This window comes from Topomyia yanbarensis, chromosome 3, assembly GCF_030247195.1.
Source record: "Topomyia yanbarensis strain Yona2022 chromosome 3, ASM3024719v1, whole genome shotgun sequence".
Lineage (NCBI taxonomy): Eukaryota > Metazoa > Arthropoda > Insecta > Diptera > Culicidae > Topomyia > Topomyia yanbarensis.
Window position 1 is genome coordinate 32,185,009 of NC_080672.1, and position 15,990 is coordinate 32,200,998.

Here is a 15,990-nt window from a genome sequence, read left to right on the forward strand (position 1 = left end):
CCAAACGCGACTCGACCAGATAACCTTAGAGTTTCTGTGAATAAGCTAGAGCGCTTTTTTTAAGCAGAACAATCGCATCTACGTGCCCGCGTGCGAAGTTGAAATCAACGTTGTCGTCACCGACACGGGACTTTTTTGTTTCGTTTATAACGGGTGTTCAATAAAAAATGAGAATTCATTCAGTCATGTAGTCAAAAAAAACTTTTTTTTTCAAAGAGTTCAGTATTTGTTATTAAAAACATAATGTTTTCAAAAAAAACGTCAATGAATATTGGAGAAGTCGCGATGTTTTCACAAGAGCGCTGGACGGCGCTGATACAATTCCAGATCCTGGTGGTCAACTGCTTCGAATCGTTAGCCCGCCAATTATTTTTGTACACTAGGGCACTGAGGGAGCCAAAAAAATTCTCGATGGGACGGCACTGGGGCAGCTTGGTCGGGTTCCTTTCCTTCGGCACGTACTGTATCTTTTTCTGCTCAAGATACTTCGGCGTCTTCTTGGCGTAATGGGAAGATGCCTTGTCCGGCCAGAAGACGTACTTCTCATCCGCATGATGCTCCGGCACTCGCGCGAATGCCTCCCCGAATGAGCAGCCGCTGGTGTTGGAAAAAGATTTTGCTAGAGTTTCGGAAGGTGTTGCAAAAAAAGGGTTCGAGTGCCGGAGAGTTTAGAACGGTAGAATAATTTTGTCAAGACACTTCTCCTGGTACACTTGTCGATTGACGGCCAGACCGCTCGGGTTAAACTACGGCTTTGAAATCCCTCTGTCCGATATGGCGATGTACAGCATAACTTTTTCCCAAATTTATACTTAAACTTATATTTTACTTCGGGGTGTGTGGCCAACTTGTCTCTTGAATAGTAGCTGTCATTTCCTGGAATGTTGGGTCTTCGAGAGCGGAAAGTAACTTTCGTCGTTCAGCACGAACGACGCCCCGCGGTAGTTTTTCGTCATCCACCGGCACTGCGATTTCACGATTGCTATCTGCTCGTCCGCGGTAGGCCGAGTCTTCTACCGACAGATGATGTCCTCCATCTTGCGGGTTCGATGAATCGAAGTATGGGAACAATGATATTTTCGGCCGGCGTCACGCAAACTCGTTCCGTCCTTGTTGTCGAACAGCTTTTTCAACGCTTCCTTCTTCTTCTACATTATCTTCGCCGAACGGCCGCTACTGGTCTTCCGCTCCACGCTCAGGGATGCCAGGATACGGAAAACTGTACTCACGGGCACGTTTTCGTCTCGAAAGTGGTCTATCGTAAACTTTTTACCACGATGACTATGCGTTTCGTAAAACCGTACAACACGCTCGCGGAGTGCCATCTTCCATTGAACTGTCAGCACCCAAGCGAAAAGAAACATGCCACCCATTTCTAGCTACTCGAGAGAACGTTTCTTAGAGAATAAAGATTTACGTTCTTTACTTCAATTACAGAAAAGAATTTAAATCATTCTCATTTTTTAATCAACGCTTGTTACTGGGAGTACCACTTTTTCCGAGAAGCTGATAATCAAATCCGTCCGTAAATTCATGAACAAAAAATCTCGATTTTGTGAACTGAACGATTCACGATAATCGCGACCAGGTTCCTGAAACTATGGATAATTAACCTCATGCTCATGAAACTATTTGTGTTTTCAAGACATTAGCTCGCACCAAAACTATACCAGGCGTTATATTCCAATGTTTGATTGGGTTACGATGGTTGTTTCCTCGACGTGTTTAGTTTTTGTTGTGATTCCTATCAGTAGCGCAGTCAGAAATTTGGTTTGACGAAAATCGTAGGTTTTTCGAAAATGTTTAAATTTCATGTATTAGTTGATAAAATATTGAAAGTTCAGTAACAAAAATAGTCTGCCTTTTATAATTTACTTTATAATATGTCAATTTAGTCAAAATATGAAAAGTGCACTTTTAAAGTGAAACAATTGTTCGAAAACTTTTCTAACGGTCTAAATCACATCATTTCGAAAGCATCAACTTTGGAGTTTTAACAACCTCGATAAAGCTTCCAACATGAAAAAGCGCTTCTTTTGATGTAATAATTTTAAGCATAAGCGTAAGAGATCGCCCTTAGTTTCTACTCCGTTATTGACCACGACCGATTGAGATTGCACAACGTTCTTTGAAATGGCATGCTAGGGAATACCATCCTGATCCCTGCATGCTGATCAATACAGACGCTGGCCTAGTCTGAATGAAGGTCCGCTGGGAGAGGAAGGAATGTTAGTCCGACACATGTTTCGATCTCTAACCGAGGAATTCTCTGCATCTTCACATGCATCATGTTCATCGTGTTCTTTTCGCTCTGGGTAGCCGGCTTTCGATATTGTTTAAAAGATTTATTGGATGTTCTATTAGTTCTATAGCTGGATTTTCTCCGAGGGAGTGCAAAGATGATGCAAAAATGGAAATTAAATGCATTTTTTTCTAATTTGATGCAAATTTGTTACATATTCCTAGAGTGATCTGCCCCTAGTTGCATGTTCGCGTTTGTGCCCAGGGTTGTATTATCACTCAGATCTCAAGCGATTGTATGTTAACGCATGGGTGTGTTTTGCGTGTATGTAACTTCGCGTGCATAAATCAATTTATATAACCGTGTATCGACCGTGTTTTGAGTTCACGGTTCAGATCTGGAAGGGAATGAGTTTTCTTATATCATTAGAGTATCCGGCCATGACACCCTAATGTATATGAGTTTGATTTTTTTTAGACGTTGATGGAATGTATGGATCTCGGCTGCTAGGACCAATTGTAGGGGGTACCGAACGTGACCGATTCATAATAATGTGGAAACGGGCGTTAGTATAATCGCACTTGATATCGCGTTTATGTACTAACCGGAGCGTTTTATGTGTGTGTAATCGCGGGTGTACGTGCGTGCGGATAGTTTCGATAGCATGTTCGCATGTGTGGCCAGATTTACATTATTGCGAAGGGCACAAGCGTTTCTATATTAACGTGGCGTTTGTATAGCTTTGCGTTTTTGAATTCGTTTATATAACGAAATTGCCATTTGTACATTCGCGTGCGTTTTTGAATGTTTGCACGGGTCGTCATTCTGATGCTGTTGCGAAAGGCTCGAGTGTTTGTATGTTATTGTGCGCGTTGTTTTTATCGTGTAGATGTTTGTATGCCACGTATGCCAGGATGTTTGTAATTTCGCATATACTAATGAGAAGCTGTAAGGGAAGAAAGTACATGTTAATTCGACATGCATTCACTTTTTTATCCTTTTATGAGCAGCTAGGGTCGAGGGTGGTGGCTAGCGAATTTCATACATCCTTGACGTAACGGGCGAATCTATATGGTTAACATCTATGTCTATAGGCAACGCAAATCGAAGGCCATCTTTGTAATGATACGTTCTGCGTTTGAGATGTACTTCCCTCGGTTGCCAGACGAATACCTATGATGATTGCGTATAACTTTGTATGTATAAGTCTAATTATGAGTCCTACTGTGGTCATGCGTGCGTGGAAGGTGTTAGTTTTAGCGTTCGAGTCCAGGGTTGCATACTTGTCTGAGTTGGCGCGGGGGTTCACTTATTGCGAACATCTTTTGATGTAATAATTAAATGGTAATTAAATGTTCTAGAAGTAATTATGGAGAATCAACTCTACAAATACAGTAAGAAACTTGATGCCTTCAGCAAAGTTGTTGATGATATCATTTTAAACAACTTTGTTGAAAATACGAAGGCTTCTTGAATACAGTATATCGAGATATAAAACGATATTTAAGAAATTCTCTTAAGGGTCCTTTGATATAATTGTGCAAAAAGTACTTAAGGTTTGATTTTTTTGAAGAAGTAAAATGACTTCGACATGTGTGCTATTCTGTAAAATGCTTATTAAGGTTTTATCTATAAAATCAAACTTTTCGAGCCAAAAATGGCGCCTAAAATAGCTGCTCCAGCAAAAAGGTATTTTGAAAACCGACCACATCTGTGGGCACGATACAGGTCGCAATTCGTAGTCTACAAGCAAAAAACTAAAGCGATCTAAAAGATTACATTCCATAAAGGCGCACCAACCTAAAAAACATGAAAAAATGGGGGTTGGGAATCGCACCCAGGTGAGCTGCGTGCAAGGCAATCGTTTGACTAACTACGCTATGCCCGCTTCATTCAATAAAGTTGTTTGAAATAGCATTTTCGAAAACTTTGCAGAAGACATCAAATTTCGAAATAAATTTGTTTGCAGAGTATTTTTCAATCAAACTGCGCTTCCCATTCAAAGCATTGTCCTCAATCCACATTTCTAAACATCTCTTCGAAAAAGAGCTCATGATAATTTGACAACTGTGGGACCTCGGCTAAGAGATCGGTTGCAAGATCCAATTCCTACAATTTTCCAAAAGTCCCCATGATGCTTACAACTATTGGTTCGCAATGTAGTGATCAGACAATATACTTCCGAAATTATTATTGCGCAACATTTAATTAAATTAGTCAGCATCAATTTCTTTGTTTTTTTTCGATTCAAATAATTTTGGATTGGGAGGTCGGTTCAACCAGTTCCCTCTGAAGAAGCTCGGCATCGGTTTTATCTCGCATTTGTCGAAAAAATTTCAGTTCGTCAGCGAAAGAAAGACGGGGTCCTTGTAATGGGATATTGACATCATTAAAGTAGAGCAGAAATAACACTGGACCGAGATGGCTTCCTTGTGGGATGCCGGATGTAGCGAAGAATAGTGCAGATAGACAGTCCTTAATGCTGATTTGGAGGTGCCTTCCATCGAGGTAGGAACGAAAACAGCGCAGAAGTTGTCCATGAATACCGAGTTTGTCCAGTCTCAGATTTTGTCGAAGGCCGCAGATTGATCCATGTCAATAGCATCGGCTTGCAATCCGTCAGCGAATCCATCGAGTACATATGTTGTGAACGATAGCAGGCTGGTCGTTGTCTATCGTTTAGGTATAAAACCAACAGAGGTCCAAGGTACGTCCATTCTCGTTTGCGACATTATTAATTTGACGAAGAGTTTCTCTGCTGTAATTACCAAAATACAACTGGAATTGTTGATAAGCGCAGATTTTTCGATATTGAATCGTAGAAATTTATTACTTGTCTGGCACCACGTCAGACCAGGTAAGTTGAAGTCATCCAGTATAACAATTTCGTCAGACGGGGCGGCTATCGAGGTGATGAAATAAACGGAGGAAAGATGTACATCGATCAGGCTAAAATCACGAATTCCACCAGGTGGAAAATATACAGCACACAGAAACAGATTGCGATTGACAAGTTTCACTGATATCCACACTTGCTCGGAGATCGCCCACCAGTCATCGTTGATCACTCAGGCCTTTATACCATGGCGAACGGCGATAAGCACACCACCACCACAAGATATCAGGTTGTTTAGGGCGTTGTGGTCACAGCGGTAGACATCGAACGTTGAACCAAATACCTGGCGAGACAGAGTACGGTTGTCGAGCCAAGTCTCGGTCAAGACGATAACTTCGCAATAGCAGCCCGTGGTCGCGAGTAAATAGGTAGTCGTTGATGAATTTAAGCCTCCAACATTCTGGTAGTAAACCTCGATATTATTGGATGACGGATCAGGTTCAGCAGAGAGCGAAGCCATGTTACCGTTTTGAGCGTTAAGGAAGATTCTTTCGTCAATCCCACGAACAGTAGCGGAACCACTCACAGTCGCTTGGTCGACTGTGGTGAGGGATTCGAGGCATCCCGAATGAACTGTGTCGCGCCCCAAAATACGACGCTCGTTGTCGGCCGGTGAAATGGTTCGCATCTGATCATAAGATGTCAGATCAAAACGCAAAATACTGAAAGCGAAGAATACATCAGCGCTTGAAGTCTTCGGATCAGATGTATACTTGCCATTTGTGTCGCATTGGAAGACCCTGTCACCCATCTCACATACAGAACTGGGACGACTGATGATCGCTGGTTGCAATTGCTCGATTGTGATGGGGGGATCGCGGGCTTCCATAGTGCCAACAGTTGTGTATCCCAGTATGAGTTGAAATCCGATGGCGCAATGCGAAGAGCATGACCGGGACGGTAGTAGCTTACGACGAGAGTCAGAAGATGAGCTATTTAGAAGCGTGAATTGGTTCAACCGTTGTATCGTTACAATTTGGATAATACTTGCCGAGAAAGGCGGCTTTGAAGACCCACAAATACAGGACCGAGACAACTGCTGAACGCTGACGGCAAGGGCTCGACTGTAGCGGGGAGATCGAAGGCTGCGTTGCGTATAGTGGCATTGCCAATCGTTGCGGAGTCCTCTGTAGGACCATTGATGAGCCGAGTTGCATTAGCGGAATACATGCTGCTTCAGGAGGCGAAGAAAAATCAGTCGGCGGACACCAAATGTTCTGGGTACGGCTATCTTCAAATTCCCTGAACAGTATGCCTTGTGGCCATGTGTCAGAGTTAAGACTGCATAACGGTACTTTGGGTGAACTTCAACTTTGAAGGATATGAAGTTCAAAGTACTGACGTCTGTACCTTTTTTTAACAAGCGGAATAACCTTTATCTTCTCAGTCTACTTTCTACTTCTGCCGCAGTCAGACGTACAATCGAGCCAAGTGAACAACAGGCCTCTCGATCTAGTGTGCATTGTCTCGAGAACAAAGGAGACGTCGGATTATTCTTGTCATCATGAGTAAAGTTGACGAAAAAGCTCTACTCCGACCCAACGCTAGGGTTCGTCGCGGTTGCGGTAATTACCGCAACCGCGCGGTATTTACCGCACCCGCACCGCAAAAACTGCGGTGCGGTGAGTCACTTTTTTCCGCGGTTGCGGTGCGGGAAATGAGCTTTCACCGCGCGGTATTACCGCAACCGCACTTCAAAAAATAAATGAAAAAGTCTGCATGAAAAAGTGAATTAAAACTATGACTTTTACCATTTGAGAAGGACGCAACTAGATTTATTTTCTTAACGAATGCTTAGCAATGTCATTATTAGGAAAATCTCTCTGTCAGAACGTTCTACTTTTACTTATTACCCTACAATAGAGAAACGTAATAAACATTTGATTGCTCTAATTTCCATAGACTTGACAATGATTTGAAAAGAAATCCGAATACAATCTGTATTAGACCTATCGCTACTTGATTTTTTACATTTTGGTTATGTATTTGTGTTTGTTACTGTTCCTAAGAAATGAAATCTATAAGCTTTGTCCAATATAATTTGGCACCATTATTTTTACGACATATTTTGAACACTATTTATTTTATATTTTTAATTTTTTTTATTTTTGACTACAGAGGTTTTAACCTTAGGGTCATTCGCCTCTTTTCGGGGTAGAGAAAACTCTTTTGGAAAATCTCTAACCCTATGTGCGGGGTTAGGAAAGAAACACAGGTGGGCTCCGTACAAGGCAATCGATTTACCAACTACACTATGCCGTCCCCCCATTATTTTATACTTCAAAGTAACACTTTACTAACGAATCTTTTCAATTACATAAAACGCACAATCCAATCATTGAAAAAACAATTGAATTGTACTGTCAAATCCAATTAAAAATGCCTCATTTCTCCCGATTTTTCTAGCCAATTGTAGAATTATGAATGTTTTTTGTGACATCTTCTCAACTGTAAATTTCGATTAATTTGGATAACTTAAAGATAAACTTATAATACTGCGACTTAAAAACAACCCAAAGAATGTAATAATCATCATCAAATCAAACGAATTTGGAGGAATTGGCAGTAAAGGAGATAAAAGTATGAAAAGCGTCCAAAATAAGGAGGGGTCCAAATTAGGCCAATTACCTTATTATTCGTTAATCAACATCGTATTTGTATCTCTTTTGATTTCTGTGTAAATTCGCAATGAATTTTTCTGCAGTCCGTTTTATAAGACTCCTTCTCAAAAAGTATTCTACATAACTTTTTTTTTCTCGTACGTCCATTGTGCGTCCAACTGGGGATATTTTCTACCGAATTATTAATGAATATTTTTCAGTTAGGAAGTAGTTTTGTAACTTTTTGAAAGTAAACTTTCGATGTTAGTAGGGTATTGCGATTTTTGTTTTTCTCAAGTGTCAAAGTTAGCCCAGATAGCAAATTTTGCACAGTTCGGACAATTTTTGTAATAATATTTCTGCTGTATGCTGTAAATCATACATCTTTTGCAGGTTTTTTTTAAATGTTCGACAACTCTATACCGGTTGAGATGAGATGGATTCCTGATTTTTTGTCAAATATGGCGATGTTCTTATTGATGAAACTCAACATGTTTTATATCACTGTATTGGGATAATATATAGAAGTACTGGTGTTTTTCCTTGAATTTTTTGTGAATTTCTTTTAAGAGTTAAAGGTGATTTTTGCTATGTAAATGCGAAAAACGTTCATTTCATTTTCATGTGGCAAAGTCATTGAAAATATAAAAATTTAAAGAAAAAATATACAACTTTATTATTCCATTTTTTTCAAATAACTGAAGGATACTTAAATTAAAAGCTTTTCTATTAATTGCTGCGGAAGAACAGTTTTGAATGAATAATGATGCAATACAGCTACATTTCATACATTTCAGTGCCATGCTAATGATTAGAGAAATGAGAATGTTTACCCTGTTTCGAAAGTATTTGTCTAAAAATATACGGCATTTTATTAATAAAACTTGCAAATTTGAATTTTTTCATAAATGTTACATTCTGAGGAGTCCATCAAAATTAATTTTCGTGTAAATAAGAATAACATTTTATTATATATGCTTATACAAAATAAATGAATAATTTTTTAACACAATTTTTAAAAACCTGTTTTAATCCACCTAGCGGTGCAATTGCGCCTTTCTCATTTCTCTAAACTATGGCACGGAGGCTTTTTATGTTCAACATAATTGTGGAAATGTCCATTACATTCTTAGTACACTTTGCACTTATACACAATGGCATGCCAGCCACGAACTTGATGAGCTACGTGTCGACGGTGAAACACTTGAAACAAAAAAATATCATACTCCATTAGCCTAATCATCATTAGATCAATGTTATCTGCTTGCTAACTCATTTTGTCATGCGGGGCTGGGTATGTGAAGAGGGCGAAAGTCCCATGAACGAACGACTCCCCAGCTTAAATTGGTATGCTTTGTGATACAGTGGTGGTTTAAAGATGATGGGGTTGAAAGGGAGGGGTATGAGGGCTGGATGGGGTGGTGGTCTGAGGGGTGATTTAAGGAGATTTTTAAAGGAGGGGCGCGAACAGTAGAGGGGGGGGGGTGTAACCCCTCTCTGTAAACCATCAACTACGCCCCTGTTAGAATCCAGAAACCCTAAACGAGTCGAAAAAAAAATTTGGCCGGGATTAGGTTGACGTTTTTCAGAGTGATTGCATAACCTTTCTATATGAGAAAGGCAAAAATGTGCCAAAATCCAAAAAAGTGAATCGTAGTCTAATTTTTTTTCGAGTTTGCATCAAATCTCGACGTTTCATGCACCTTGAACACATTTAGCATCAAAAATAAAAATTCTATTTTTAATTTTTCCTATAGTTTATATGAGAAATTTCTGTGTGGCCGCACTCTGAAACCCGTAATTCCGGAACCAGAATATCGATCGATCCAAAATTCAATAGCAGCCGATGGGAAGGTTGCACCTTTCATTTGAGACTAAGTTTAGGCAAATCGGTCCAGCCATCTCTGAGAAAAATGAGTGACATTATTTGACACATACGCACATACATACACACACACACATACACACACATACACACACACATACATACACACATACACACACACATACAGACTTTTTCCGATCTCGACGAACTGAGTCGAATGGGATATGACACTCGGCCCTCCGGGCCGGGATTAGGTTAACGTTTTTCAGAGTGATTGCATAACCTTTCTATATGAGAAAGGCAAAACATTATATTTACCGCATTTACCGCATTACCGCGTGGTGCGGTGCGGTAAATGCAGTGCGGTTGCGGTAAGCGGTGCGGTTTTATTATTTTTTTGCGGTTGCGGTGCGGACTATCAATTTACCGCCCACATCCGCACCGCGACGAACCCTACCCAACGCTGCGGTCGTTGACTTTAAATTTTGTTTAAAACGTCCGAGTTTTAGTGAAGTGGAATACCTTCTGCAGGTAAAAATGCAACTTATACTTACGGAAGTGTTGTACCTTCAGTATCATCATCTTCGCAGTGCAGTGTTAATATCATTCAACACGTTAGCACAAGCCGAGCGTTTCGTTTTGAAGAACAACTTAAAACACGTGGTTGAAAGTGACAACGTTGGAATTAAGATTCCCGTATATATTGAGAATGATTATATAGATGTAAGGTTATATGACCTATCACCTCGTACCCCTCCTGAGCCAATTGCAAAATGCATGTCGCAATACGGAGAAGTAGAATCCGTTACACCTGATACTTGGAGAAACTTCTTCCCGGGTACTCCTAACGGCGTTTTTGCAGTGAGGATGCGGGATGAAAGGCCTATACCCTCCTACTTGACAATAAAACTCAAAACTCACGGAACTACAATTATGTAAACTACGCTATGCACCCATGAGGGGCAAACTCCTACGTGCAAGTATTGTAATCCGACAGCTCATCATGGACAACCTTGTGCGGAAGATGCAGAGGAAGAGGCATCTCAACCAACTGCCAACTCATCTACGGCAAACCAACCCAAAACAGAGTTTTCAATACCAATGCCTGAACCACAAACGGTGGCCAAATTTGTGGCAGCAGTTGCACAGACCATAATGACAACCACAAAAGAAGCATCCAGTACCGCAAATTCAACTGTAAGCAACATTGGCAAGGATAACAATAACAGTGACGGATTTACGCTTGTCAACAATAAATGCAAGAAACAGGGAAAAACATCTGATCGCGGACACCAAGCCGACTTCGACCTGAACGTGAAAACCAAAAAAGAATTAAATGACCCCCCAGATGCAGTTTATCAGCAAACCCCGCGAAAGAAGGTCTCTGCTCGCAATAAAAAGTTGCGCGCACGAGATCCAATATTATAATAATATTTGTTTATATTTTTATTTTGACATTTATAAACATATAAAAGATCCACGGCTCCGTTAAGCTACCGCTATGAGCCGTGTCAAATAAACGAATTATAAAAAAAACCTTTATCTCCTCGTTGCAATTTAGTTTTTGTTTGGACATTTTTTCGACAGCGAGAAAGATACAACCAGAGCAACAGCGCGGGAGGTGAAACCATGACAAAGTTGCTATTATCGATTAGCTTTCGACCGCCAACAAGAATATTGCTCGGATCAGAGCCATCCTCGCGGCGACGTTTCTGAGATGGTCGAGAGGTACCGGTATTTGCTGGTTATATTTGGATAACTCGGCCTTTATTTCAGCACAGACATCATACCCAGCGATAACACATCCAGACGAAGAAACGGTTTCGAAAGTCAGGAAAAGTTGCCTCCGATCACAACTGGTATCGGTCGATTCCACTTCTCGAGCCATGCGATTTGGGCTCGTCGAAAGCGCGTTTTGTGCTTGTTGTGAGGGTTTTCATGATATCAAACAGGTTGATTGGTTGTGCGTCGAGTAGTGGCGTTCCAAACCTCTGTTAAACGCACCCCGGGCTGATGTGCTGGCTATCAGTGATCTCTCCTGTATGGTCACTACCGCTAACGAACAAATCCCTCTTTCCTGTATCCCTGTGACGTCACTGTGTTAAGGCGAGGTACTCGCTCAAATTTTCCAAAAATTTAATTTTTTTTCTTTACACCTTTTGAAAGGTACAGGTGTCCACTATATTGTGGAAAATGGCCGTCGTGGGACGCTCTCGGCTTGAGAGGCGCGCCTCAGGAAACTGGACCAGGGCATCAGCTATGTGATTTGCAACATCGTCACTATTTTCGAGATGGACGAAGGAATGTTATACAGATCTGGCATCGCAGACTAATCGAGTTATCAAACAACCACAAAAAAGGAGAAAAACGAAAAATTTTGGTCAAAATTGTTAAAATCACATTTTAGTTTTGGAATTGCCAGTTTTATTTTATTTTTATTTTTTGATTTTTATACACGTTAACTCAAATTAGTATTTATAAATCACTAAACCATTTGAAGCTTCCAACTATTTCAATTCATTCGAGAAAATCTCTTTCGAACAATTCGTGGAATTAACTGGACTATTGCTTTTATAGTATACATGGTAAAGTGAAAAAAGTCTTTTCCAACAAAAATAGAAGTAATCACAGTAGCAAATCGTTTCAAAAAAGCATCTTCAAATACGAAAACAGCTACTTACACAATATAATTTATACCCGACGCAAAGCTGACAAACTCCATTTCACAATATTACCCAAATGAGTTTCCAAACAAATCAGCTCGACAATGACCATTTGCCGTTCTCCAGCGTGCAACAACGTACCGAAAGCAATTCCCATTGCCAGCTAGCTGGTGCTGCTGCTGCTGCTGCTGGTGTTGCACAAAACCACTGTACAATTCTACAATGTAAGCAGTCCCCTTTCGGAACCGGTAATACTTTGCAGAGATGAAAATTTAATTTTTCTCATTTCAGCATTTCATCGTAGTTTCGCTATTACTTCGCTACTGCGCGACTGCAGTAACAAAGAAACCCTACCCCTGGTACGCGGATTCTACAGCTCACTGGACAGCGGATGGATGCTGGTGCCACGTGCAGTCTCTGTTATCTTTCATCATTATCTTAATCTACGCCATCGTCGCTACCATCAAAAGCACTCGGCACTACTGAATGGTTGCTAGCGTCAAGCTATACGAAATAATCACAATTGTTTTCCACTACGAAAGGAGTTTATTTTCGTGATGTGCAGGGTCAATCTTTCGTCAGATTGTTCCTTGTTCTGCCTGCTGATACTGATAATAGTAATGACAAGCATTTGACGTAGACTTACCTGTAGTTGCCGAAATCGGACTGCTGGAAGTTGCGAATGTTCAATGTGTACTTGTCCCCCTTGGAGTACATGGCCCGGCGATCGGTGGGATCCAGCAGGAAGGAGTTCTGGTACCACAGCATCTGCAACAACATGTCCAGGGAGAATGAATGCTTGATTAGTATCATTAATCTGAAGAAAAGTCGTGGTGTGGCCGGTTGCTTTCCCAATGCGACACCAAAAGGAATATTAATTTTAATCGTCCTCATTCAACTTCTTGCTGCTAATGGAATTCAACTCTTGTGTCTGTCTGCTTCTGGGAGCCGTCCGCAGTGCACACAACGGGGGGATAATTTTAATAACTATTCCATTACATTCTCGAAAGCGAGGGATGACAAAATCACACTTTTCACAGTCCTTAGCTGAGGTGGAATCTCACGAGAGAGAGAGAGTAGTGGAAAAAGGGAAATTAAGCAAAAATGCACGAACAAGGAGAGCAGAAAAAAGTCTAATCCAATGTGGGGTTCAGCTGCACTGAAGTTTTAATTAATACGCGAAAGTTCGGAAAGTGTGGGAAACTGCGTCGAAATGAGACACTAACTCGGGACAGTGATGTAGCTGAATGCTGCTGGGAATCACAAAAAAAAGTAGTTCTCATGGAACTGGACTACTGAGTTTTATCGGAGATTCGTTTCATGGTGAACATTTGGTTCGTTCAAAATTAAGGAATATTTCACCACTGTGTTCAACAGATCCAGTTTTTGCTGTATGTATCCTTTAAAAACACTAGATCACTACAGCAGGAAAAAAGCAAGGATTTTTTTCAAGTGTATTAAAATATACGTAATACAACGACAACTAAATTGATTTTGAACACTGATTCTATGGTTACCTTTTTCTTCTCCGGGTTGTATCCAAAAGATACTCTTTCAACTCTACCGCTCTATTTTCCTACCATCCGATAGTGCATGTTTATTTCACCTGCTGCCTAATTATTTCCCAGTGCACAACCGAGTAAGCATTTAGTTGGGCGCAAATTCCATGGTACCCGGATCAACTTTCAACCACACGCTTAAAACTGAGTGGTTTGTTTGGCGGGATGCACTCCAAACTCCCGAAATGTTAGAAATGAGTGAACCTCCGGGAGTAGGTACTGTTTCACTGTACCGCCACTTGCACAAAGAAGAAAGGGAGGGAAAGAGCGAACAGTTGCCCCTATTCATGCCCGGCTCACACATCTGGTAGTACTTTAGAGAGCTGGGAAACTATTTGCCCCCTTTTCATCCTTCCACTCAAACAAAAAAAAAAGAGGCGAACAACAAGGACCAAGTTTTTAATTAATGTATGACACAGAATAACACGAAGTGAGGAAGTTATTATTTGAACATTTTTCGAAAGTTTATCGTGCTTCTATACTGCACGGCAATTTTAGCTCTTCTCCTGGGTGGGCCGCATTTTATGCGGGTTGATGTGGTGGGGATGTTCACAATTCAAAAGAGAATATTTACAAAGTTTTCTGGAAGATTAATTCTTGAAGAAAATTAATCGGTTCTACTCAAATGTTCATATTGAAAAAGTGTCATTCAAAGCAAGTTCGGGAATTGCTCATTAATACTAAAAGTTGATCTTAGAGCAAAGTCCTTATATGGGAAGGTCCTAGCTTGCGTCAAAACGAAAACTGCCTCTGTGATAGTATGTGTGACGGTTTCTAAGGGCGAATGGTAGCGTCTACGTCATCAATACCACATTTTATAGGCTGTCTCTGTTCACTACCACTAACAGTTTTGACACATGCTACACAGAAAAAAATATTTTGTAATTTTAAGTTTATTTTCATGTACATATTTGGAGCATGAATATAAATGAAAAATTAATTTCCACCGCAAATACACACGACTTGTCGTGCTTTCTTCAACGAATTTTATTATAATTTTACACGTGGATTGAAAATTACAGTTACTTTAAACGGAAATGCACTTCAATGTGTTTTTACTCGAATACTGCTGTAAAATGAATGACATGTAATATTACACGAATGAAAGTGTAAAATTGTATGCTGTTTGATGCCTCAATTGATTTTAACGTATTTTTCAATCAAATTTTTGATTCAATCTTTGTATGTTTAAATTCGTATTGATTTACATGTCATTTAAATTTCATTATTTTTTTGGTGTGTAGGACCTTGTTTAGAGGGAATTTGATCTTAGAGAATATAAAGAATTTCATATCATACACGTTTGCTATTAGCTACAAACATCAGACGTTTCACTTGCTTTGGGAAGTAGTGTTCCTCAAGTAAGAGTTTGAAAGAGAGAAGATCAAATGATTTGGGAACCAATCCTGACAAAACATTTTACTGAAAGAAAACTGAAAATGGTTGAAAATTATTAATTTTATCGTTTCTAGTTTTATTTATTGATCTCGACAATGCAAATATTTTAATAATCAATAGGATAAAAGGTCACGTGGTTATTTGGGTTTTTTTTTTTCAATTTTACAATTAGTTCACTAATTCCACAATACTTGCTACTCAAACAATTAATTCATTTTTTGGGTTTTGACGTAAGTACCAATACCTCATTTAAAACTTTTTTGGTGGTATTCTATGGAAACGAAATGGTGAGTTAAACAAAAGTAATTAGGTGATACAATCACCCCATAGGCAGGATTCAAACCTGCAACCCATAGGACTCTAGTCCAATTCAAAAATGTTTATACTATTCATGGGCTATGATGACTTCCTAGGAAGATGATTATCGCATTGGCGACAGTGATTTTACCACTGTCACTCACAACCGCAACTGCATCCAAGGGACCATTCATAAATTACGTAACGCAAAAATTGCCCAAAATTGACTCTCCCCTCCCTCCATGTAACAAATCGTCACAAATTTCTCCATCCCCTCCTTTTCTATTACGTAACAAACTCCTAGAAAAAAAATTTACTCGGTGAAAACATGTTACGTAACGATCTAGTTCACTGCCCCTCCCCCCTATGTCACAACTTGTCGTACCCCCTCCCCCCGCTCAAAGCGTTACGTAATTTATGAACGGTCCCCAAATAGATCAAATCTGCTGGGTGCGATAGACAGGTTGTTCTCTGGAAACGACGAAAAAGACCGCACCTTACAGATACCTA

General features: G+C 40.1%; 1 protein-coding gene across 1 annotated transcript in view; it reads right to left on the bottom strand.

Annotated features, from left to right (window-relative positions):
* Nucleotides 1-15,990, bottom strand: part of LOC131692668 (limbic system-associated membrane protein-like) — a 360,515-nt gene that overhangs the window by 63,388 nt on the left and 281,137 nt on the right. Inside the window, exon 8 of the mRNA XM_058979833.1 lies at nt 12,873-12,994. Coding sequence (XP_058835816.1) covers nt 12,873-12,994 — 122 coding nt within the window. The remainder of the gene's footprint in view (nt 1-12,872; nt 12,995-15,990) is intronic.